The 22,200-nt window shown below is 43.3% G+C and overlaps 4 protein-coding genes across 5 annotated transcripts; 1 reads left to right on the plus strand and 3 right to left on the minus strand.

The window, feature by feature from the left end:
* Positions 1 to 11: 11 nt before the first annotated feature.
* LOC131102063 (testis-specific gene A8 protein-like) lies at positions 12 to 4,681 on the minus strand. The gene is made up of 5 exons (XM_058047549.1): positions 4,567 to 4,681; positions 3,000 to 3,309; positions 1,002 to 1,289; positions 882 to 929; positions 12 to 806 (listed from the first exon to the last, which is right to left on the minus strand). Exons 2-5 carry the CDS (start codon positions 3,088 to 3,090, stop codon positions 793 to 795), a joined length of 441 nt encoding a protein of 146 aa, XP_057903532.1. The 5' UTR covers positions 3,091 to 3,309; positions 4,567 to 4,681; the 3' UTR covers positions 12 to 792.
* Positions 4,151 to 5,387, plus strand: rpl30 (ribosomal protein L30). Its single transcript, XM_058047550.1, has 5 exons — positions 4,151 to 4,262; positions 4,376 to 4,426; positions 4,709 to 4,854; positions 5,038 to 5,168; positions 5,280 to 5,387. Exons 2-5 carry the CDS (start codon positions 4,406 to 4,408, stop codon positions 5,330 to 5,332), a joined length of 351 nt encoding a protein of 116 aa, XP_057903533.1. The 5' UTR covers positions 4,151 to 4,262; positions 4,376 to 4,405; the 3' UTR covers positions 5,333 to 5,387.
* A 3,265-nt stretch (positions 5,388 to 8,652) lies between these two features.
* laptm4b (lysosomal protein transmembrane 4 beta) lies at positions 8,653 to 14,064 on the minus strand. Its single transcript, XM_058047548.1, has 7 exons — positions 13,785 to 14,064; positions 12,872 to 12,989; positions 12,111 to 12,184; positions 11,908 to 12,030; positions 11,534 to 11,632; positions 10,550 to 10,645; positions 8,653 to 8,770 (listed from the first exon to the last, which is right to left on the minus strand). The coding sequence occupies exons 1-7, from the start codon at positions 13,878 to 13,880 to the stop codon at positions 8,696 to 8,698; spliced, it is 681 nt and encodes a 226-aa protein (XP_057903531.1). The 5' UTR covers positions 13,881 to 14,064; the 3' UTR covers positions 8,653 to 8,695.
* A 1,718-nt stretch (positions 14,065 to 15,782) lies between these two features.
* Positions 15,783 to 22,041, minus strand: mtdha (metadherin a). Of its 2 annotated transcripts, none has more exons than XM_058046871.1 (12): positions 21,556 to 22,041; positions 20,328 to 20,423; positions 20,137 to 20,251; positions 19,371 to 19,517; positions 19,240 to 19,290; positions 18,985 to 19,143; positions 17,994 to 18,074; positions 17,846 to 17,917; positions 17,524 to 17,648; positions 17,338 to 17,448; positions 17,177 to 17,261; positions 15,783 to 17,106 (listed from the first exon to the last, which is right to left on the minus strand). In XM_058046871.1, the coding sequence occupies exons 1-12, from the start codon at positions 21,901 to 21,903 to the stop codon at positions 17,039 to 17,041; spliced, it is 1,458 nt and encodes a 485-aa protein (XP_057902854.1). In that variant the 5' UTR covers positions 21,904 to 22,041; the 3' UTR covers positions 15,783 to 17,038. The 2 variants fall into 2 exon arrangements, with proteins under 2 accessions (XP_057902854.1, XP_057902853.1); XM_058046870.1 differs by having other exon boundaries at positions 21,544 to 22,035.
* Positions 22,042 to 22,200: the final 159 nt, after the last annotated feature.

Genomic DNA, 22,200 nt, shown 5'->3' on the forward strand with positions numbered 1-22,200 from the left:
TGGTTCTTTGTATTATCATCACACACACACACACACACACACACAACAGACTTTGTCATTTGTGCTCATGGACAGCTGAGGAAACTTTATGGGAAAATTAACTGCAAAATCTGTGAAATGGAGACAATTAATGGGAAGTCATTATGATCTTTTCAATAGTTCATAATGTTTTCATTTTGCAAAGATCTAAAACGGATTGTGGTGTTACTAAAAAAATATATCATGGGGTTGCCTACAGCCACAGACGTTAACGCCAATGTCTTTTGACCTGGGCCTATTCACTTAAATTGGATAATAAGGAACACAGTCGTCCCTCGTCTATTGCAGTCAACTGGTTCCAGACCCGATAAATGAATTTCATAAATACAGTCGTCAATGTTAATGAATGGAATACTTTCATAGTTGGAGCATGAAAACCTAAATATGTTTTTAACACCCACATAGTCACCATTAAACTCCTTTTCATCATTGTTTACACCGGATTTCACAACGACTATGCAATAGAAACTCAAGACAGCCGCTAGCTAGCAAGCTACAGCAACTCCCCATCTTAATGGTGTGTACACAAATACACTTTTCATATTATTCTGATGATGCCACACAATATTAATTTTGAATTCTCATCACGTTTTTGGCTTTGACTTTCCCGCAGATGATAATAAAGTAAGAGTGCTCTGCGAAGGACGATTAAGTGCTGTGGTGAAGGTAGGAAGGTGTTTGGTGTGTGTGCAGTCTTGTGCATCTTGGCAACATAAAAGTATCGTACATCCAAACGTGCGCTGATGTGTGCTGTCAATCACTTGCAGCTAAAGGGAGAAAGGTGTGAAGCGACACATTAGGATGGACGTGTTGCGCGTTGATATGACATGACGTTCACTCACCTGGCGCCTCCTCTGCGGGCTGCGGTGGATCAGCAGCTTCTACCCGACCTACGCAGATGGAACGTGCTGCTGAATACACGGCAGACACCAGGGAGTGCTCAAATACCTGACTTGACTTACTGGCTGGTGGATCTGCATCTGCAGGCTCAGATGGGCTCGCCGCCTCAGGCACATCTGCAGGTGGAGCTTCAGCGTCCGTCAGCTGCAGCTCCTCCTGTGCTGCTGGTGCTGCTGCTGGTGCTGCTGCTGGTGATGCTGGTGCTGATGCTGCTGATGGTGCTGCTGGTGCTTCTGATACGATTGTCTCAACTGCAGTGTCTTCACCTTCAGCCTTGACGTCGGAGGCATCTGCGGGCGTTTGGTCTGGAAGGGTTTCACTGTCTTCTGCTATGTTGCCATTGGCTGCACCTGACAGGAAGCCAGAAACGACAGGTCATTGTTGAGGACCTACTGCAAAAACCCCAGCCAAAGATTCTCCACATGCTGTTTTTAGGAATCTGCTGCTAAAAACTCTGATCAAAGATTCTCTATATGACAGGTGTGCTCGACTGTTAAGTGGCCTACTGCAAAAATGCTAGTCAAAGATCCTGTCAAAGGGTTTTGCTGTTTTTAGAACTCTCCTGCAAAAAAAACTAGTCAAAGATCTTCTATGAGACAGGAATCCTCGGCTGCTATTAATGGTTTTATTTCATTTCAACATGCATCAGATTACAATTGAGTGCATCCCATAATCAGTTCACAGTTCCACATGTCATGTCATGTCATGTCCAAAAGGAGTAGGAAGAAGCAAAGCTTATTAAGTATACTACTACTATACAAAAGTGCTGGTCAAAGAGCGCTCTGTTGAAAGATCAACCAATGACAAGTGTTCTTTCTAACCAAGTCTGTGCATTTCACAGGAGGGTCAGAGGTCATCTATGGGACACAAGAGAACACACTGGATGGTTGAGCTCCGCCAGCTGACCTGTGTGTGTGTGTGTGTGTGTGTTGACGCGTTGCTATGTGCGATTTCAGGTGTGTGTCTTATGTTTTTGTCCCTTGAATGATTGCACAATGAGGAAGAAACCATTAAGACGCTCCAGGGGGGTTGTCATGCCTCTCGTCAATCTTTGACTAGTCTCTACTGCTGGTATTTTATCTTGAAATGTGTTAGAAGTGTTTATACTGTAGATCAGGGGTCTCAAACTCAATTTACTTGGGGGCCACTGGAGCTCGGGTCTGGGTGAGACTGGGCCGCATCAGGTTTTCCAAAAAAAAAAAAAAAAAAAACGCATTTATTAAAAACAAAAAATTTTAAAAACTTCGCTTTGGTTCCAATTTTCTACAATAAAAGCTCTGATAAAACATTCCACTGTTCTCAAATATCTTTCTTTTTATTTTTCTACACAAAATAACATGAAAAATAAACAAATCAAGAATAAAGAAAATCAATCAATCAGTAATAAATAAATATAATAATAATAATAATAATAAAACGGCAAATAATAAAAACTTAAGAAACCACATATAGTTGGTGGGTAGACAAATGATTTTTTTCAGATTAAAATGAACAAAGCATTATTAGAGCCCTGTAGACATGACAAAACACGACTATAGTCACATTTATACTCTTTTTATTTACAACATATTGCGCAACTGCAGGGTCTTGAGACACATGCTAACTCGCAAACTAGAGAGCTAGCGACCTAAACGGTAGCCTTCAAGTTATTTCCTTTAAACTTAAATAGCCAAAAACTTACCACTTCCACACGGATAGGGAGGATAACTATTAACAGTTATTTAACCTTTAACATGAACATTAATCAAACGTAATCATTTTGTCTGGGTACATGATACCATACAGCATCCATATCAAACTTGCGCGGGCCGCACTAACATTAAACATTCATATCAAGGCGGGGGCCTCAAACTAGTGTCCTGCGGGCCACATTGGCCCGCGGGCCGCGTGTTTGAGACCCCTGCAGCAATGGTTCCGTTTATGTGTGAGCCACTCCAACAAAGGTGTGCCCTGTTTCCTGAAACCGTATTGGATGACATGATATTTGGCAGAAGAAGTGTTGGGCTATATGTTCTATAAATAATAATAATACATTGTAAAGACATTCAAATGATTCCAACCTGTGGTGCTGGTCCCGTTGCTCTCCTCTGGTTTAGCTCCAGGTCTGGTGGAGTCTACTGTAGAGGTTTGGGAACTTGTGGAGCATCCCATCCTGCCCTTTCTTGGCTTCACAGCAGACTGGTAACTTCACTGGAATTTGTGGCCAAAAAACATGGAATCTCCACCTCAGTGCCGTGCGTAATTACGCATCTCGTCTCGTCCAAAAAGAAGCGCGGTGGTTCCTGCGTTGTGTTGGCCTCAAATTACCCAGCAGAAGTGTTGGATTTGTTGTTGACTGTAACCGAGGCTGTTTCCAAGAGGAGGCTGTTGCTGGAGCAAAAAATACATTATTCAAGTCACCCCAGTGAGTGGTGGCTTGCGTGCGGGCAGAGTGGAAGCCAACCTCACGGCCGGTGACGTGTACTGTACTGACCAAATAGAGGAGCCAAAAACACTATTGAATTTGTGGCACTCTTTAGCAACTCAAAAGCAGAGGTGAAATAGCCCCAAATTAAACTTTGCAATGTTTGTTATATGATTAACCCACGTGCCAGAAATGGATACAACTTTGGTTAATGCTATACTTTTGGAACTGTAATACTCCAAAAACGTAGAAGAAATAAAATCATGCATACCGTCTTGAAAACACTGTACTGTATATAGATATGTTTTATTTTAATTTTAATATGGCGTCATTATCAAAGTTTCAGTTCGAAATTGTGCCAGAACAGGATGTTTCATTACAGTAAAATGGTTTATTAATTAATTAAAAGTGGGTAATTAAAGTATACAAACAACACAAATATTCAACAATTCAAACAATTGTCCAAAACAAATAATTATGGCGTTGACGTCACATTGGTTGGATCACAGAAGGACGTAGAAAGCTCACACCCGGACAAAACACACAGAGCGCGGTGTCGCCGCCGCGCAGTGCTTCAGTGCACATTTTCAGCGCCATTTTGTATAGCACAACTTGGCAGCAGTGTATAGGCATATATATAAGTAGTTTACAGTCACACAGTAGGAAATTTCAATGCCTTATCGCGTTCAGAATTTCAGAAAGCATCAGTAAAAACGTCGAAAGTCGCAAACGAACATGGTTGTGCTACACAAGATGGCGGACTCGCAGCGACAAAAAAGTACGGTTCATGGGTTTTCTGTGGAATGTTCTGTAGGCTGGATCTGTGCAGAAGTCGTTTGCGCATGCGTGACTGCAGATAGCGCCGCAAAGCATGACGGGCTTTCCTTTCTCTCCGAGGCCATATTGGAGTTAACTCACCGTAAGATCCTCTCTTGAGTTTTCCGAATAAAAACATCCGAATATGTCTTGTTTTGGTACGTATTCACTCTCGGAACGTAACCACACGCCTCTTTGTGCTAATCTCGTTCCCAGGTTGGCCGGGTTTGGACTAAATCAGACAAAATGGTGGCCGCAAAAAAGACGGTGAGTGCACGCGCTGATGCTTCACGTGGAAGCAAATGTTGCAAAGGCCTGCTAGCCAGCGAACGACTAACGCCAACATGTCACATTTATCCGATCTTTATATTTCTAACTATGTGTGTTTATGTCATCTAAATATTTACCTGCGACTAGTTACAGTCTGTCCTCCAACTTGGGTAGCTGGAGAAGGCCGGTGGTAGCTAATGCTAAACTGACATCGAACACAAATTCAGCCGTACACAACTTTGACATTTGTCTCTAACGGTCCTAACTTTTTCAATCCAGAAAAAGTCGATGGAGTCCATCAACTCCCGACTCCAGCTGGTGATGAAGAGTGGCAAGTACGTGCTGGGCTACAAGCAGTCCCAGAAGATGATCCGGCAGGGCAAAGCCAAGCTGGTCATCCTGGCCAACAACTGCCCCGCTCTCAGGTATGAACACTGTTCATGTCGGTACACCTGTCAGTCTTACAAATGGGTTTACTGCACAGTAGTAATGTTGAATGTTTTAATGCCATTGATATGGCTTAATTTGTATTTGTTGTCATACAGAAGCAGCACATGATAGACATGCACTAGTTTGTTGGTGACGCTGCCGTTTCCCTCCCTGTGCAGGAAATCTGAGATTGAGTACTACGCCATGCTTGCCAAGACGGGTGTCCACCACTACAGCGGCAACAACATCGAGCTCGGTACAGCCTGCGGCAAATACTACAGGGTGTGCACACTGGCCATCATTGACCCCGGTGAGTCCATACTGTGCATTTATGTCCTTGTATTTTGAAATGAAAATTGCACAAGTGGGGGTTTTGCACTTGTGGCAGTTTGCTGACCCCTTTTTATTTTGTCGTCTGCAGGCGATTCTGACATCATCAGGAGCATGCCTGATCAGCAGCAGCAGGCTCAGTAGAGCTGTCCCCCGCCCCCACCTCAGTTGTGATAAATAAAAGTTGGTGTTGACAGTATTCTACTGCTTGTGGCGTTTTTATGTTTGCTATTTACAGTAGTCACAAGCAGGGTGTCGGTACTGCAAGTGTCCACAGGAGGGCAGCCATGTCCTCTTTAGAAGTGATGTCCTTAAGAAGCCTGTGATCGACATGATTGACTTTAAAACATTGCATTGAAAACGGTGACTAATAGGTTTTGTGAAACAGTCACCTCCCCTTTAATCCACACAGCCTGCTGACGTGTTGATGTCCACACAATTATGCAACAGCTGATCTTTGAGAATATTTTTTAAACCCCCCTCCGCCTCCCATTACATAAACCATCTGCTGTATTAGCGGTTGCTATGACGACGTGAGAACATGCAGGCTCTCCTTCATAGGCATTAAAGGCTTAATAAAGGCTTAATACGCTTGTTTGTTCTCATCAAGTTCGCGCCAGTCTTACAAGTTGTCTCTAATATATCGACTTCTCCCTCTCAAACATGACGGGCATCATGGCATCCAGCAGAGCGACGGACATAATCCATGTGTCACCCATCAAATGCTTTGGCCCACTTTTTCCCACTGGCTGCATCCCTAAGCCCTTTTTCCCCCGGCTTCCCAATTAGGTGGCAGTGAAATCATCCCTTGTTGATGTGCTCACGTGCGGCAATCATGCCCCAAAAAGCAGCAGCACATTTCAAGTGTCAGCTTCATTAAGATTGGATGGAAGATAACTTGGCCTCTTTCAGGCCTGCTCTGTTGCCTCAACAAAAGGAAACACATTTTGTTGCACTAAAGATGAGTATGGATGAGTCCCACATAAAGCATATTTTTGCTACATTAACTTATCTGCTTGATTTGCTTTTCTCATCCCAATTTTCCGCCTTCTGACTTGCACTGAATTATTACAGAGTTACAAAAAATATTTCTTAATATATATCAAGTTATGAGGCAAGTATCATTTTAGGCACATATTTTAGCTACCAAGAAAAGAGACAGCTTGTGGCCCACTTGTCCTTCCTGACAAAGTAGGTGAGTATTTATTTATCTGTCTGCTGCCGCCACCGCTCTCCGATCCGAGGTAACGGCCGACTAATAAATCCTTCTGGGAAAGGGAGGCTGAACACTCCCACGGTGGCCATGTTTAATATCGGAGTACGGTGCCTGCCTACATTTAAGCTGACAGACTTACTGAGCGTGACAACGAACCTTGACTCTAGCAAGTCGACGCGTTCTGTCCACTCCATCATCACACGGCTGAAACCACTCTTTTCAAGGTTGGGGCTGGAGTGACATTCATCTCAACGTCAGCAAGTTTTGTGACGGTTGGATGGTAATGTTTGTTTTTTTTTTGCACGTTAGGTACACTGCACTTCAATGTGGTGAGAATAACTCCGTTCTATTTGAACATTCATAGCCTTTTCAAAGAAATACACCAAAAAAGTCTCACCATCTTCAACTAAAATGAAATACATATATTAATAATTACATTTTTTTAAATTGAAGTTTTACTCATTTATGATAATCTTTTAGTGTTGTGTGGAGTTCCACAAGGGCCTGATCTTTGCCCATTCATTTTAACTTTACATTTACACTTAGTACGTATGCCAGTTGGGTGAATGTAATATGAATGAAAAAATAATACAACATAAAAAATAAGCTTTATGAACTACAAAGATATATGATCAATATTTTTCATGAATTTCAAATTCAACCTCTAAGGAGTGCCACAGGGGTCTGATCTTGGCCCATGTATTGCTGTGAGTTTTTCATTCATTTTCTACCGCTTTTTCCTCACCAGGGTCGCGGGGGTGCTGGAGCCTATCCCAGCTGTCTTTGGGTGAGAGGCCGGGTACACCCTGGACTGGTGGCCAGCCAATCACAGGGCACATATAGACAAACAACCATTCACACTCACATTCATACCTATGGACAATTTGGAGTGGCCAATTAGCCTAGCATGTTTTTGGAATGTGGGAGGAAACCGGAGTACCCGGAGAAAACCCACGCATGCACGGGGAGAACATGCAAACTCCACACAGAGATGGCCGAGTGTGGAATTGAACCCTGGTCTCCTAGCTGTGAGGTCAGCGCGCTAACCACTCGACCACTGTGCCACCCTGATGCTGTGAGTTTTTAAGAAATAAAAATATACATGAAAGTCAACTTGCTGAATTAAATTTTTGTGCGTTTTAAAATGGACTATAAATATACTAGTACCAGAGCATGGTGTCCCACAGGGGTCTGATCCTCGCCCGTTTCTCTAATACAATGATACCGAAAATGAAAATCTAAAAATAAGACATGAGCAGAGAGCATTTTATGGTTATTTCTTTGTTTGATTTATTTACAACTGAGGACATGAGCTGACAAAACTCCCGACAAGAGGATGTCTTAGTGGAACCCAACGTAGGATCGTCAAGGGATTGATTGAGGTATCTAACGCAAATCTTTTTTCCTCTCCAAACGCGACTCTGCTGAGTATCAAACCGCTCTGCAGCTTTTTTGCCACCCGCACAAAACATTTTTTTGTCACAATGTAAGCTGACTTTAAAGTGCAATTTGACTGGTGCAAAAGCAGTGATCATGACTCGCATGAAGGCGCCCTCTAAAGGCTGCATGATCAACTACACTAATTATGCGATTCTTTTTAAATGCACTCTTGCATAGACTGTATGCGTGATAGTTATACTGGGATGTATCGTTTATAAAATACTACCTATTTTATGATCTGCTAAGACTGCTTTGTGCTAAGACGCCAAGCTAATTTGACTTTGATCCCGTCCACGGTTGTTGTGTCACATGAGCGACACGCGGTCCTCACGCCATCAAGTCCAGCTAACCGACCCCACGTGACACCGTAGAAAAATACGAAGACACAACAAGGAGGACGTCGCTCGCTAATTTGGTCACATGATACACCGATTCCCAATCCTTTCCGAGTGTCACGAGGTCTGAGCAACCGGATTTCCTGCAGGACGACACGTTACACACAAAAAAAAAATCGTACAAAAATACCCCGACGTTACATTCAAAGAGGGAATTGATCCTTTTTTTCCAGGGGGAAGGAAAAAAGTGCTCTTGCTGATTCACAGTATCGGAGGGCTAACAGTTGGTGGCCGACTCAAGAGAAATGAAAAGTGCACGTCCTTGGTGGGGTGGGGGTCGGGGTGGCGATATGATACAGCATCGTGGGGGGGGGGGGGTAAAAGAGTAGCTAGTCTCAAGGTGGCGCTAATCTAATGTTGTCAGATCACAACAGCAGCTTCCAGGATTTGCTACAGTTAACAAATGGGGGGGGGGGGGGGGGGGGGGGGGGGGGTTAAGAAAAGAAGTTGGGGGTCTTATGCCTCCACGTACTGGGGAGGGGGCTCCTTAGGCGGGATGGCGACCACCTCCTCGTACGGTGGCAGTAGAACCTGAAAACAAACAACAAAAAACCTTTTTCTTATCATTAATTTTAATTTTATTTTATATTTTTCATCAAGGAAATATGCCGTCAATACTTGGACTGGTTGGAGCACTCGCATGCTAATGTTAGCATTCTAATAGAAAACAACATACATGATATTGTGTGACATTATGGAAGAGTAATAAAAATAATTTTATTATAAAAATGTATTAAAAAATATAAAATTCTGTTTTAAAATTCTGTTTTAAAATTCTGTTTTAAAATTCTATTTAAAATTATTTAAATAATAAATCTCAAATTATAATTATAATTTATTATAATATAATTATAAAGAAAAAGCTAATTAATATAATTATAACATAATAATATAATTATATATATTAATTATATATAATTAATTATATATTATATATATTAATTATATATTAATTATATATATATATTATATATATATAATATAATTATAACATAATAATATAATTATATATATTAATTATATATAATATATAATTAATTATATATAATATATATAATATATATAATATATAATTAATTATATATATTAATTATATATATAATATAATTAATTATATATATATATATATTATAATTATATTAATTAGTTTTTTCTTTGCAATTATATTATAATTTATTATAATTATAATTTGAGATTTATTATTTAAATAATTTTAAATAGAATTTTAAAACAGAATTTTAAAACAGAATTTTAAAACAGAATTTTAAAACAGAATTTTAAAACAGAATTTTAAAACAGAATTTTATATTTTTTAATACATTTTTATAATAAAATTATTTTTATTACTCTTCCATAATGTCCTTTTACTGATGAAATATGTCCACACAATATCATGTATGTCGTTTTCTATTAGAACGCTAACATTAGCATGCGATCGCTCCAACCAGCATCCAACCAGTTCAAGTATTGACGGGCATATTTCCTTGATGAAAAAGGGCTTTAAACGCGCCTGAGCTGATGAACGGTGAGTAAATGTGCAGCCAGAGAGCCCGCCTCCATCATAGAGCGTTAATGGCGTTATAAAACCAGCGCTTCGGCTGCTGCTGCTGCTAATTCGGGAGAATGTGCTCCGAGGGGACGCGATTGTGAGGCAGCGGCCGGGGGAGGCCCTGCAAACACATCACAGCGAGGATTTGAAATGAAGCGGACAAGCAGACTATTACGTAACATGTCCACAAGAAGAGGACAGATATATATAAATATCATAAATATATATATATAAAAAGCAGAGGGTGCACTTTAATGGCATTTCAGATGTTGATAAAAAGCCTTTTATATCCACGGCTGGCTTTTTTTTTTTTTTTTTTGAATGTGAATAAAAGAGGCAGCACGCCATTCATGAAGATGGAGGCCGCTATTAATATTCATGGAGCGATGTTTACGTTCCCCGCTGTGCATTACTTGGCTCCACGCAACACAACAAGGACACCATAGCGACATGGCCGCTGAGCTACGTGACGGCGGCGAGGAGGCGAGGGCAGATTAATGTCTTACGTATCAGTGCTGCGGATTAGCGCAGACGGGCAGATGGAAGCTGTGACCACGCTAAAGCCTCCCAGAGGACCCGGCGCACCGCCGTTGTTTCAACATGATGTCATTGCTAATCTGCTGGCTCACGTCATTACCTGCGCTAATGAATGATGTCACGTGACCTCACCTGGCACATTTATAGCGCTAGCAACTCACTCCACTGCAATACCATAGGAGGCCTGGTGAATGTGGTGGCGGGCGAAAGGGGCGGGGACTCACCGTGGTGTCGTTGGTGGTGACGTAAACGAGGACTTCGGTGGTGCCTCTGCCGCTCACGTATCTGTAGCAGTTCCACACGCAGCCGATCAGGTAGGCCTGGAAAACACACGCACTTAAAGATGGCTGCTTCATACGACATCGCAGACCGTGGCGCCCCCCAGTGGATGGGAGCCGCATAAAAGATGACAACTCAGGACTTCTTACGAGACCTTTCCCATCTCATCCCATACAGAAAAATAGATATGATAGCTTTCTTCTTTAGTCTGATAGAGCCGTCCTATCTAGTAACTTTTATGACTTTTAGTGGTCAATGCACGTTTTCTTGGTTCTTCTCATCAGGCCGCGTTGGCGCCGAGGTGGATCCTGGCAGAGGAACAGCAGGTTCATTGTGTGTTTGTGTGAGAGCGGCGTGCTGGCCAACAAACCAAGCAGCAGGCCGGTCCAATGCCGCCTGTGCCATCTGCTGGAGATGAAGCCAGAGATGAACCTTAAACCGAGGGCTGCGGTACTTTGCTCCGCGTCTGCTCGGGCCTTCAGGCTACATCTGAGCACGAGTGCTCCACACTGGAAGCTTCTCGGCTGACGTAGGACATGTGATCCCTGACGTCTCTTCTTCCAGTGGCCGCCCTTCTTCGTCTTTGGACGTGTGCCCAGGGAAGTGATTTGATTGCACGGGCAGCGTCTTGGAAAAGCAGCCATCCATGCACGGACGCTTCCTGCTGCACTCTGACTGGGCGATCATCTCAGGGATGACATTGATCCAACGGACGCGTCGGCATATTTCATTACAGATGGCGTCTCAATGGCGGTGACGCGTGCACGCCTTTAATTGGCTTAATGGCTGAAGATGAACTCATCTTCAGCAACGCTGCTCGTGCACTACGCTGTTAGACATACCGGCCACAACATTAGGTACACCTATCTGATGCTGGATATTATGACTTGGGGGTTCAGGTGGAGTGATGATGGCGTGATGCGGTTTACCTTGAAGGAGAGGATGCAGCCAATGAAGAGGAGGACTGCGAAGACCAGGCACATATTATTGGTGGACATGATGTCCTCTTTGTAAGGAAAAGTCCCCGGCTGCAAACACAAAGAACCAAACATGAAAATGAAGAACATTTCCATAAAAAAAAACACAGATGACCTTTGCATGCTTCACATTGAAGAGTTTTAAAAGCTCATCTGCATAACTAAAGAGCAGAACATCATGCCTGGGTGCCCCCCACCCCCCACCCCGCCACGCTTTCACCTCTTGTTTAGCAACAGATGCTACGTAACGCACATGTCTTCCAAAAGGTTAGGCAATAAGCACCAGCTTAGTTGCCACTTTGGGACGCCATTTCCTCGCCACTCACCAGCTGCTGGAGGTAGTCCTGCACCGTGTTGGGGTACACCACCACGCTGATGGCCACCAGGGTGTTAAGGGCAAAGTCGAAGATTTGGTAGCAGAAGAAGGGAATGATCCAGGCGGCGTGTTGCTGCGTGGAGGAGAATTTCAATGAGCAGGGGGATGTTTGTTCACGGGACAAAAGGGGCTGAGTGTGTTTTGTTGACCCACCTTGTACGCGCCGTATGTTGCCATGCCGCATATAAGAATCATGAGGAGGGATATGGCGGTTGCGATGCAGATATCTGCGAGGGGGGGAAAAAGGTGTACGAAATAAAGCACCGGAACGGAGAGAGGGGCGGACGGCGTTAATATGTTCAAGTAGAAGAGCTTTTCAATCATCAATGGCCATTAGCTAGCATAACTGATACGCTGCTGCTGCTGCCTTTCCAAGCGCTGGTATCGGCTGCAGTGCGATCGGTAAATTCAAATGAGATCTCCCGGGTTCACCCAGAGGTGTATTGATGGGGCGCTGCCGTCAATGCGGGCCTAAATTGTAAACAAAACGTCAACAGCACACACGCGAGGAGGCGGGACTAATAGTCTTTCCCTAAAGTGCGTACACCCCAGAATTTTTCTTGTCAAGGAAACTTGCATATACTTTAGAGTAGTCAGTGTGCAGCGGTGTAGTGTTACGAGCCACTGTCGGCCACTGGCCTTAATACATACCAACACACGTGAGTAGCAATAATGTCTTCATGGTGGTAGTCGTGTTGTGGTCTGGGCTGCACGAGTGACGTCACTACGACCACATCACTACTCTCAGGAGAACCAGACTCTAGAGCGGAGGGAGCTACCTGCTGTGGCCCGGCAAGGGGGCACTGTATTCAGGTACATGCTCCGAGCAGCTCACGTATCGGTATAATGTCACAATTCCCTCAAGATAACACACAGTGAGACTAAAATGCGTAAGCGTGCGGTGCGACACTCACTGGCATCGTCCATGACATCGATGTCGGTCCCCAGCTCGGAGCTGCTGAGGTGGTAGCGGTATTGCACGGGGTCGTTGAGAGCAGACAACAGGATGAGTAGGACCACCGCATTGATGAGCTGGGGAGGGAGAAATGAAGCAGCGACTTTGACCTCGGGTTGAACGCAGTCACACACACATTGAAGTAGATTGCGTCCAGCGAGGTCACGATGACTTTGAATGTTATTGTATAGAACGGACACAATCATGAATCATGTTTATCCTATTACTATGTTATTGCTACAGCGATGATCTATACAGTAAGTTTCCACGGAGACACACGAAACGGTAACGCTTACAAAAGCCCAGAGATTTAGCAGGCTTAAGAGGTGCTCTATGTTTAAAACCTCAGGTTAGTTTAAGGGCAGAGGCTAAAGGCTAAATTTAACCAGGATTCTATATTAGCACAAATGTAGGACAATTACATAGGACACTCATGTTAAACTTTAGACTTGATTTAAAACAAAACAAACAGACCCCAATTTCTATGAATGTTATTTTTGTGGTTGCAGTTAGCAATAAAAGTGTCCCATTGCTAACTCCAACCACAGCATGAAACTAATTGGAAATCGATACCCTTTAGAAAACTAAGCACTGTAATATTTTTATGTCATCATGTAATGTTGTAGCCGATTAGCAGGTGCTGTTATTTATTATTTAGTTTATTCGTTAATCCCCAAAATGCCAGAACAATGTGAGAAATGTGAGTGGAAAAACAACACAAAAAAAAACAAACGAGAATCATCATTGTTGGCTAGCTAGCTACTTCAAAATCCTTCGGCATTTGGCCAACACTCGCTAGCATACCTTATTTTTAATTCTCAACGGTGTAGCCGATTAATTCAGAGTTGAAGTGATTCAAAGATCATATTTACCATGTACCAAATCCCCAAAATAATGGTTCCAGTCCGGACATGACAGCAAAGGCAGCAACTCGTCGAGTACCACCGGTCCCACGGCGAAATCATCATGAATGGTCCTCTATTCAAATGTGGAAAAATGTCCACAAATCACATGAAGGCTGCCGGGAAACGATGTGTAGTATTTTTTAAAGATGGATTTTCATTGATGAAAAGATGTGTGCGGTGTCCTTGGCGCTACATCCACCGTACGCGGACAGCGGTGTTCGCCCGATGGAGGGGAAGGCAGAGTGGACTCCGGGCTAAAGCGGCAGCCGCTAATCTCGCGCAGCCACCGGTCACGTGACCACCGAGGCTGTTTATTTCTTTATTTTGAAATTATTTGTTTATTTTTAGGATGAGGGGGTTGGACACAGGGAATTCTAAATATTTTTATGCTTGAATTGGACTTTTCTGTGATTTAATAATTGCTTATACAGTATTCTCATTCATTTGGTAAGTAGTTTTTATGAAGAGACTGAAAAGGGATACTTGTTAAGGGTGACAATTTTTTTCTTACATACATTTTTTTTCTTATAAAAAAAAATTTCATAAGTAAATAATAATATTTTCAATTTGATTTGTAATTATTTACATTTTCAGGAGGTTGAGAAATATAATATAATTTTTAATAAAAATATAATATAATTGTTTGATATTACTCATTACAATTTGCAAACATCATTTTTAATAATTTTTCAATTATTTTGTAATAATTCATTTCAACTGTAATTCATTACTTAGGTGATTATACTTAATTGTGCTATTTTCTTTAATTCTATGTGATTTCTTAATACACTTTTTGTCTACTTTTCATAAATGGAAAATAAGCTAAAATTTGGTTTATTGACATTTTTTTCCCTTCACCCTTCCAGAGGAAGTTCTAAATTCTCTGTGGTCCAAGGGCAGGCAGAAATATCCAGTATTGTTCATAGCATTGTATTGTTGTCCTGGTGCTCGGCTGTCATGTGGGCAAACGTACAGGATGACGGCTGGCAGATGGGCCAGCGAGCACGACAACGCTAAGCTCCAGTGGGTGGACCACATCATCAGGGTCACATTAGGGGATTTTCCTGTGCTTGCTTTAAAAACCTCACCGCATGACTACAAGAAATCTCAATGGCCAACATTCCAGACTATTCGGCAGCACGGGCGTTGAATGACTCCGCCTCCTGCCAACAAAACACTTGAGAGTATTAAACAGTGGACACGACGAGAGGACTGCCCCGTCATAATCCGAGCACACATCTGCTTGTTTTTCTGCTTTAGGATGGTCTGTTCCGTCAAAGTTTTCAGCATGCATCCATTAGTGACCTTAATTCAAGTCCTGTAAAACCATACCCCGGCAAAGACAACCAGAACGTGATCTCCCCGTCTAAAGTGAAGGTGAATGGGCCGCCAGGCCCAGATTAAACGATACTAAATCCTACATGGAAGCGCAAATAAGGGATGAAGAGCGAAGGAGGTCAGCCCGCGTAAGCGTGCCACGAGACCGAGGCACCACATTGCCTGGCGGCGGGCCTCGCAAGGGTCAGCGTGAAGCAGGACTGACATACTTTTGTACAATTCCGCTGTGGAAACAGTCAACATGCAAACAGACAGTCAGAGTGCTGAAGGAAATGATGATGTATTCATAGGTCAGGTATGTTCAATGCCACTAAAAAAAACATTGTCATGGTAAAAGAAAAGCCCATGATTACTATCCATCCATTTTCTATGCCGCTTATCCTTACTAGGGTCGCAGCCCATGATTACCAATCATACAAAAAAATTATCATTACAGTAATTAATATGCAGCATCAACTTTTTTCGAGAGGCCCTTGAAATATATTTCCTTAAATTGTAATTAGTATTTATCAGTTTATGTGAGCTTTGACTTTTTTGTAATGTAAATCAAATTATTACATTTTAATTGGTTAAATAAAACTTCCAATAGATAAAATCAAGCAATTCTTATTTATTGGTATTTTTTTATACATAGAAATTTCATTTGTATCACCTCAATAAAGAAATAATTCACCAGTGAAGTTATATAAATACATTGATTCCATCATCAGTAAAAATGGAGTCAAAAAAGAAAAAAACATAAAGGAGGTGCCTGCCATCGTAGTAATATTTATTTTTCTTCTACTAACCACCAAGTCATCTTGGAACAACAACAACAACAACAACAGTACTGCTCATGTCTACTAAAGAGGAAAACTGCCATTTGTCTTTTTTTAATGAAGTTAAAAAAAAGCTATCATACACAGTGGATGTTAAACCTCGAGGACAAAAACAGGCAAAGCTGCTTTAGATTTCATGTACACAAGTAGTACTATTATCATTATTATCAAAGTCATGCAAGACTCAATTGACATCAAAACTTACAATTGGATGGAAATTTTTAAAAAAGTCGTCAATGCACGCTTATATACAACTACAAGTTAAGGCAATGGAATCAAATTCCCGTAATAAAGACATAAAGAAGTACCATTAAAGCTGCTGCCAAGGTCATCATTCAAGGTTAATGCAACTAAAACGACTAAATCAAAACAGCCTTTTGCACAGTGCAAAGGTGGGGAAGTATCAGCATGGAGTCTTTCCCAGCACATCAAATGGGAAAATGTCCAATTCTGGAGCAGACTGACTTATAAATCTACTCGGATAAATAATAAATACCGCCTGTCAATACAGTACAACGCACGGTGCCGTTGCATCATGAGATGAGCCCACTCAATAGCATAGCCTTCATTAGTCGCATTACAGTGCCTCCTAGCGGCCGTCGTTGGTCAGGTCCTTCTATACAGGACTCCTAAAGAACCGCTCTCTGCTGTTCACTTGGAAAGCAAATATGATATCTTCAGAAATGTAGAATAATTGGAGCATCTTTACATCGAGTGAGGGGTGGGAATTGTAAACGAAAAGTGCAACATTCCAGGAAGATAAAAATATACAAAAAAAAAGGATTTGATTCCATTCAAAAAAATAAACATCATACAAACTTGTACCTCCACTGCAGCGCAGCAAAAATAGTGCAAATTAGATTTAAGTCCATAGGACCCCCCCCCCCCATCATTGAATCACTTAACAGAACCCAGCGAGTGGCTTTTCTTCTCATTGTTAATATTATGAATATTTTGGAAACTGATAAAAAGTGTATCCCAGAAAGAAGAAGCTCTGTACCTGGTAATAATTATTGCATATGACTACTTCAACAATCGTTTGCATAAACGCTTCAAGCGGACCTTTTAGGTTTCCCTTCTGACCTTTTTCTTGTGGGGGGGCTTGGCCGCCTCGGCCACATGCTCGGGTCGCCCTGCGGGCACAGGAAACAACATTAGGGTGCTTTCACCGCCTTGCTTTCCATCAATATGTTGAGGACTTACTCTGCGATGAGGAGGACGCGCTGGGATTCGGCTTTTTGGAGGCCGCGGTGGGAAGTTCTTGAGGTTGAGGAACTGCGTTGACCACCTAACATCGGCACAGAAAATATTTGACTTTTTTGCCGTGTGCCAACTTTCATTTTGAAAGTTTTTTTTTTCCTTACCTGAGCCTCAGATGTTGCCTCGTCGTCTGTTTTCTTCTTCTTTTTCCTTTTCTTCTTGGACTTGCCGGCTCCCCCTGCTGGATCCTCAGAGTCCTTATCATCCTCCGACACCTACCGCAACAGATGGGATTTGAAAAAGCCACTCGGATGAAATAAAATAGCCCGGGAAGGGAGAATTAGACGGACCTTGGCGAGAATGGGTTGTTCCTTGAGCTGGACCAGTTTCACCACCGCGGGGGGCTCCTCGTAGTTCCCCCAGTGCTCCACTGGTGCGTTCCAGTCGGACGTGGGATCCACAGGGGCCACCCCGACTGAGATAAAGCATCCAAAGAAGTCTCACTCTAAAAAGATTCCGTCACCAATATTTTGGCCAATATAGAGTAAATGTCCAAAGCTCTCCGATTATGTCTTCTACATTGGGGAGAACAAATGTAACGGGGACTATAGGGGTGTTATCTCATGTCTTGAGAGCTCTAATGACATGTAGCCGTTGAGAATGCACACTCACTTATGCCGCCCCATTCGTCGTCGGCATCAGCGTGGCCGGTCCACTGCATCTCCATGGACTTTGATAGAGGGTCTAACGGGGACAGGAAGGGGACAGCATGACGAGTCTTTTGTACTTTGAGACAAGCCTTGCTCGTCATCACTCTTACCTGCAGGATTCAGACGCAGCATGGAGAAAGAGACCGGGCCGAGGTCGGACTTCATCTGGCCATCAATACCGCTCCACGCCGCTGTAAAGAAACACAGATTACGCTCATCTTTTTCAACATATTTGCCATGCAGTACCACTTCTGACCAGCAGCAGGCATAGTTGCTCACAGTATTGAACGTTCATTCATTCATTCATTTTCTACTGCTTATCCTCACGAGGGTCACGGGGGTGCTGGAGCCTATCCCAGCTGTCTTCGGGCGAGAGGCGGGGCACACCCTGGACTGGTGGCCAGCCAATCACAATGCACATAGAGACAAACAACCATTCACACTCACATTCATACCTATGGACAATTTGGATTGGCCAATTAACCTAGCATGTTTTTGGAATGTGGGAGGAAACCGGAGTACCCGGACAAAAACCCACGCATGCACGGGGAGAACGTGCAAACTCCACACAGAGATGGCCGAGGGTGGGATTGAACCCTGGTTTTCCTAGCTGTGAGGTCTACGTGCTAACCACTCCACCTTTATTATTATTACATGAGTATTTGTTGGGTTCGTGTTTTTTTAATTTTTTAATTGCATGGTTTCCGACACAAATTTGGTTCCTCATTGAGACCCAAGCTCTCTATATTTTAATCATACAGTCGTCCCTCGTTCATAGTAGGTTGCTGTACCCGAGCACGATAAAGGATTGACTGTTATTAAATGGAATATTTAGAAAATTGAGCAAATAAAACCTGTTTATGACTTTCTACATTTGACACTCCTATTATTCTTTCTTTACAACACATTGCTCAGCTCTACCACTTCCACATGCAATGGGAGGACAGCTTTTTTTTTCAGTCAATTTTGGGGGCAATTAAATCATTATTACTAAGTTCCACTGGAGACCACTGCAGTGCACATAAAGCTGTATTGGCAACGCCAACCAATGAAATCTACCAATGCTACGTTTATTTATAGCATGCAGTACTGATGAACTACCTTGTGACTCCTGCGTCCAGGACTGGGCTTCAGGTTGGGTCTGGTAGTGTGGAGCCCACTTATTGGCCTCCATAGAAGCCACTTGGGCTGGAATCTTCATGGAAAAGTTATTCCACCCGCCACCATTGATGGAAGACACCTCTCCCTGGGTGGACAATACTGCAAAAAAAAAAACATTGTGCCCCATTTTGTTTTTGTTTTTTACTGTTGTTGCATTTTAAAACATAATAAATAGAGGCGGAGCTCTGTCAGTACCAGCTGCTCTGGAAGAGTCCACTTTAGCAGATGATCTTGAACGCTGAGGTTCTGAAACAAAGACAACTCCTCGCTGGTCACTTCATTAGGTACACCAATGAGCTACACGGCTCCCTTATTGGTGTACATACCTGCTCTGTTCTTCTTAACCTTGGATGGCGCCTCCGCGTGGCTTCTGGCAGCGTCCGCCCCCTCGGGCCCGCCGAGAGACTCGGGGCCCTTGTCCTTCCTCCGTTGCTGCCTCTTCTCTCGGTTGCTCACTTTGGTCTCCCATGCACCTGAAGAGCAGTAAATTCAATTCAACCTTTATTTACTCAGGGAACACCAGCTGACAGAATATGAGGAAAATAACAGTGGCCCTAAAACGGAGCCTTGTGACACCCCATATAGCTTGGTCGAAAACCATCAGCCACGACAGCGGCGACACTACCAGATGAGTAATCCATTGCATTTCAGCCCTGCCACAAAAGGACCAGCTGACCCTATGTTAGTGATTCTATGGTTAACAGAGTGCTGCTAAGGAAAACGACTGGCTGTGACCGAGTGAGAACGACAGACTGGAGGCTTTGAAAAGGAAAAAATGTTTTCCCACAAGTTGGAACAAAATGATTTAAGCCGCGTTAGGATCCAGGATGGCAGTTATAGAATGCCTGTCACTCAAGGACAAATCGTATGAAGAAATCGTGATCCACAAAGTTCTTAAAAGTCCTTTTGGATGAATTTTCTTGCCTCATATTTTTAATACAAGTGATTGCCTCTCGCTCAAAGTCAGCTGGGATAGGCTCCAGCATACCCCTGCGATCCGAATGAGGATAAGCGGCATAGAAAACGGATAGATCAGGAATCACTAGAGTCAAATGAATGATGACTGAGTGTAAGATGTAATGTAACGTTTACCATCATCAGGCTCCTTGGCGTCATGTGTGGACACATTGTGGACTGCTTTGACGCTCGTTTTGGCTTTTTTCTTGTCTTTTTTCACCAGCTGGGCAGGCGCTTGCACTTCAGGGGCCTGTCGTCAATAAGCATGAATCAGGGATGTCGGTGCTCTGACACGGACAGCTTTAAATGACAGACGGCTAACGAACCTTCCGGGTTTTGGTCTGCGAGGGTGGCGGCTTGGAAAGCACTTTGACTTCCTCTTGAAGCACCGAGGCAGGCTGTCCGTTAGGCTGCTGAGTCTTCTGTGTGGACACAAACCACAGTAATGTCAGTGGTGGAATATTTGCTTCATTATATGCGCTCCGGTTAAAAGGATCCGAATCAAATCAGTGAATCAAATCATCTGAGTCTGCAATGATTCCAGTGAGTCCACTGACTCGAGACAGTGAATCGATTCAAACAAATCATGTGGGTCTGCTGTATTTTAAGTGAGTCCACCGACCCAAGTCTGCGGTGTTCCTGTAAGTCGTTACCTCGGGTCAGTGAACCAATTTGGTTGAATCATCAGGCGACAGTGTTACCGGTGAATCCTCTTGATTCCAGGCGGTGAATTCAAACGAATCATGTGAGACTACTGTGTTACCGGTGAGTCCACCGACAAGCGTCCGTAAAACAATTCAAACGACTCAACGGATCCGTACTGTTTCGTCCGAACCTCGGTGAACCAATCTGAACCAAATAACCAGAATCTGCGATGCTCCTGCCGAGTCAGACAACCCAAATTAGTGAATCAATGCAGCAGAATCGTCTGAGTCTGCCATGTTTCCGGTGAGTCCGGTGAGTCTAATCAGTGAACCAAAACAAGTCTGCAGTTTTTCCTTGACTCTGCTAACCAGGGCATGTGCACTTGCAGCAGAAACGATTCATAGCATCTGGGTTAGTGGAGGCTTTGGACTCATGACTCATGATTCAGTAACCGATCGGCTCCAATTTATAATCGTCTGGCTCCTACATTTGGTACACAAGCTAATAATAAGATCCATTACAGAAACTGTGACAGAAATTGTGCCTTTACGAATATAACAATATGTTTGTTATGTTTGTTATATGTTATTTTAGTTTGTGTATAACTGCCCTATGTATTTAGGTTACAATGAAAAAAGTGTTTGTTTATAAATGTAATACTGCTAAACATTAGTGTCGCGTCATTAGCGAAGCGGTTAGCCAACATGTAAAGGCGGAAGAAGAGGTTTAGGATACACATTTGTTGATTATTGCAACATAGCTTCCTCTTTTTGTTGTAATCGAACGAGTTTATTAATTATTTTAGAGATAATTTAGCATAACTAGCTGGCTCGGCGAGTTTTAACAACAGTAGGCTGAGGGAGCTGAATGAATAATAACAATAAAAAAACTCCAAACCTTTTCTCGTACTTTCTTTTGGTTCCTTTTCTTCACCTCTTCTGGTTTAGCAGGTTTGGTCGTCAAGGGGGTCTTGGCAGGATGCTCGCTGCCAACGTGGGCGATCGGGCATCCCCGCCGCCTCCTGCCGGCCAGCAGCCCACCGCAGACGGCGGCCCAGGACACAGCGAGCAGCAGCAGCAGACCCGCGGCGGCCGTGGTCAGCATCAGCCACGTCGGGTACAGCTCGGGCTTCAGACCCAAGTCTAAGCCGAACTGGCTCCGGACGTACGCTTGTCCGGAGGAGAGCAGGCCCTTCAACCGACCGGAAAGGAGCTCGGCTTCTTCCAGCAAAGCGAAGCCTCGCCAGTCTCCAGCCATGGCTTCGAATGGAGCCGAGCACAGCTAGCCGCTAGCTGTTAGCTGCTAACGGTTAGCAGCCGCATGCTAACGGAGGAGTGGCATCCGCTAGCTAGCTAACCATGCATCGAAACAAAACCAAAAGTAGACAGACGAGACATTACATTAGATACCCACATATAGCCCAATCTGATTAATACTTATGTATTTGTCAAAACCGCCCACATAGCTAGAACTCTATGGTCATTGACGACGACAACGCAACCCACCTGACATCCCGGTGTTTACAGTGTGTAAAAGTATTCTTAAGATCCTGTG

Source organism: Doryrhamphus excisus, chromosome 14 (assembly GCF_030265055.1).
Source record: "Doryrhamphus excisus isolate RoL2022-K1 chromosome 14, RoL_Dexc_1.0, whole genome shotgun sequence".
In the NCBI taxonomy this organism is placed as follows: Eukaryota; Metazoa; Chordata; class Actinopteri; order Syngnathiformes; family Syngnathidae; genus Doryrhamphus; species Doryrhamphus excisus.

What these genes read in the sequence shown, in the direction of transcription:
- rpl30 (XM_058047550.1), top strand. Translation starts at nt 4,406, where the DNA reads ATGGTGGCCGCAAAAAAGACG. An exon ending in TGGTGGCCGCAAAAAAGACG is followed by an intron (nt 4,427 to 4,708) that starts GTGAGTGCACGC and finishes TTTTCAATCCAG; the next exon opens with AAAAAGTCGATGGAGTCCAT. An exon ending in ACTGGCCATCATTGACCCCG is followed by an intron (nt 5,169 to 5,279) that starts GTGAGTCCATAC and finishes TGTCGTCTGCAG; the next exon opens with GCGATTCTGACATCATCAGG.
- LOC131102063 (XM_058047549.1), bottom strand. Translation starts at nt 3,090, where the DNA reads ATGGGATGCTCCACAAGTTCCCAAACCTCTACAGTAGACTCCACCAGA. An exon ending in CAACGGGACCAGCACCACAG is followed by an intron (nt 1,290 to 2,999) that starts GTTGGAATCATT and finishes GCTTCCTGTCAG; the next exon opens with GTGCAGCCAATGGCAACATA. An exon ending in AGATGCAGATCCACCAGCCA is followed by an intron (nt 930 to 1,001) that starts GTAAGTCAAGTC and finishes CCATCTGCGTAG; the next exon opens with GTCGGGTAGAAGCTGCTGAT.
- mtdha (XM_058046870.1), bottom strand. Translation starts at nt 21,903, where the DNA reads ATGGCTGGAGACTGGCGAGGCTTCGCTTTGCTGGAAGAAGCCGAGCTC. An exon ending in CTGGACGCAGGAGTCACAAG is followed by an intron (nt 18,075 to 18,984) that starts GTAGTTCATCAG and finishes GTTTCTTTACAG; the next exon opens with CGGCGTGGAGCGGTATTGAT. An exon ending in AACAACCCATTCTCGCCAAG is followed by an intron (nt 17,449 to 17,523) that starts GTCCGTCTAATT and finishes CTGTTGCGGTAG; the next exon opens with GTGTCGGAGGATGATAAGGA.
- laptm4b (XM_058047548.1), bottom strand. Translation starts at nt 13,880, where the DNA reads ATGATGATTTCGCCGTGGGACCGGTGGTACTCGACGAGTTGCTGCCTT. An exon ending in GCTGCATCCTCTCCTTCAAG is followed by an intron (nt 10,646 to 11,533) that starts GTAAACCGCATC and finishes TGTGTTTTCCAG; the next exon opens with GCCTACCTGATCGGCTGCGT. An exon ending in TCACCACCAACGACACCACG is followed by an intron (nt 8,771 to 10,549) that starts GTGAGTCCCCGC and finishes GTTTGTTTTCAG; the next exon opens with GTTCTACTGCCACCGTACGA.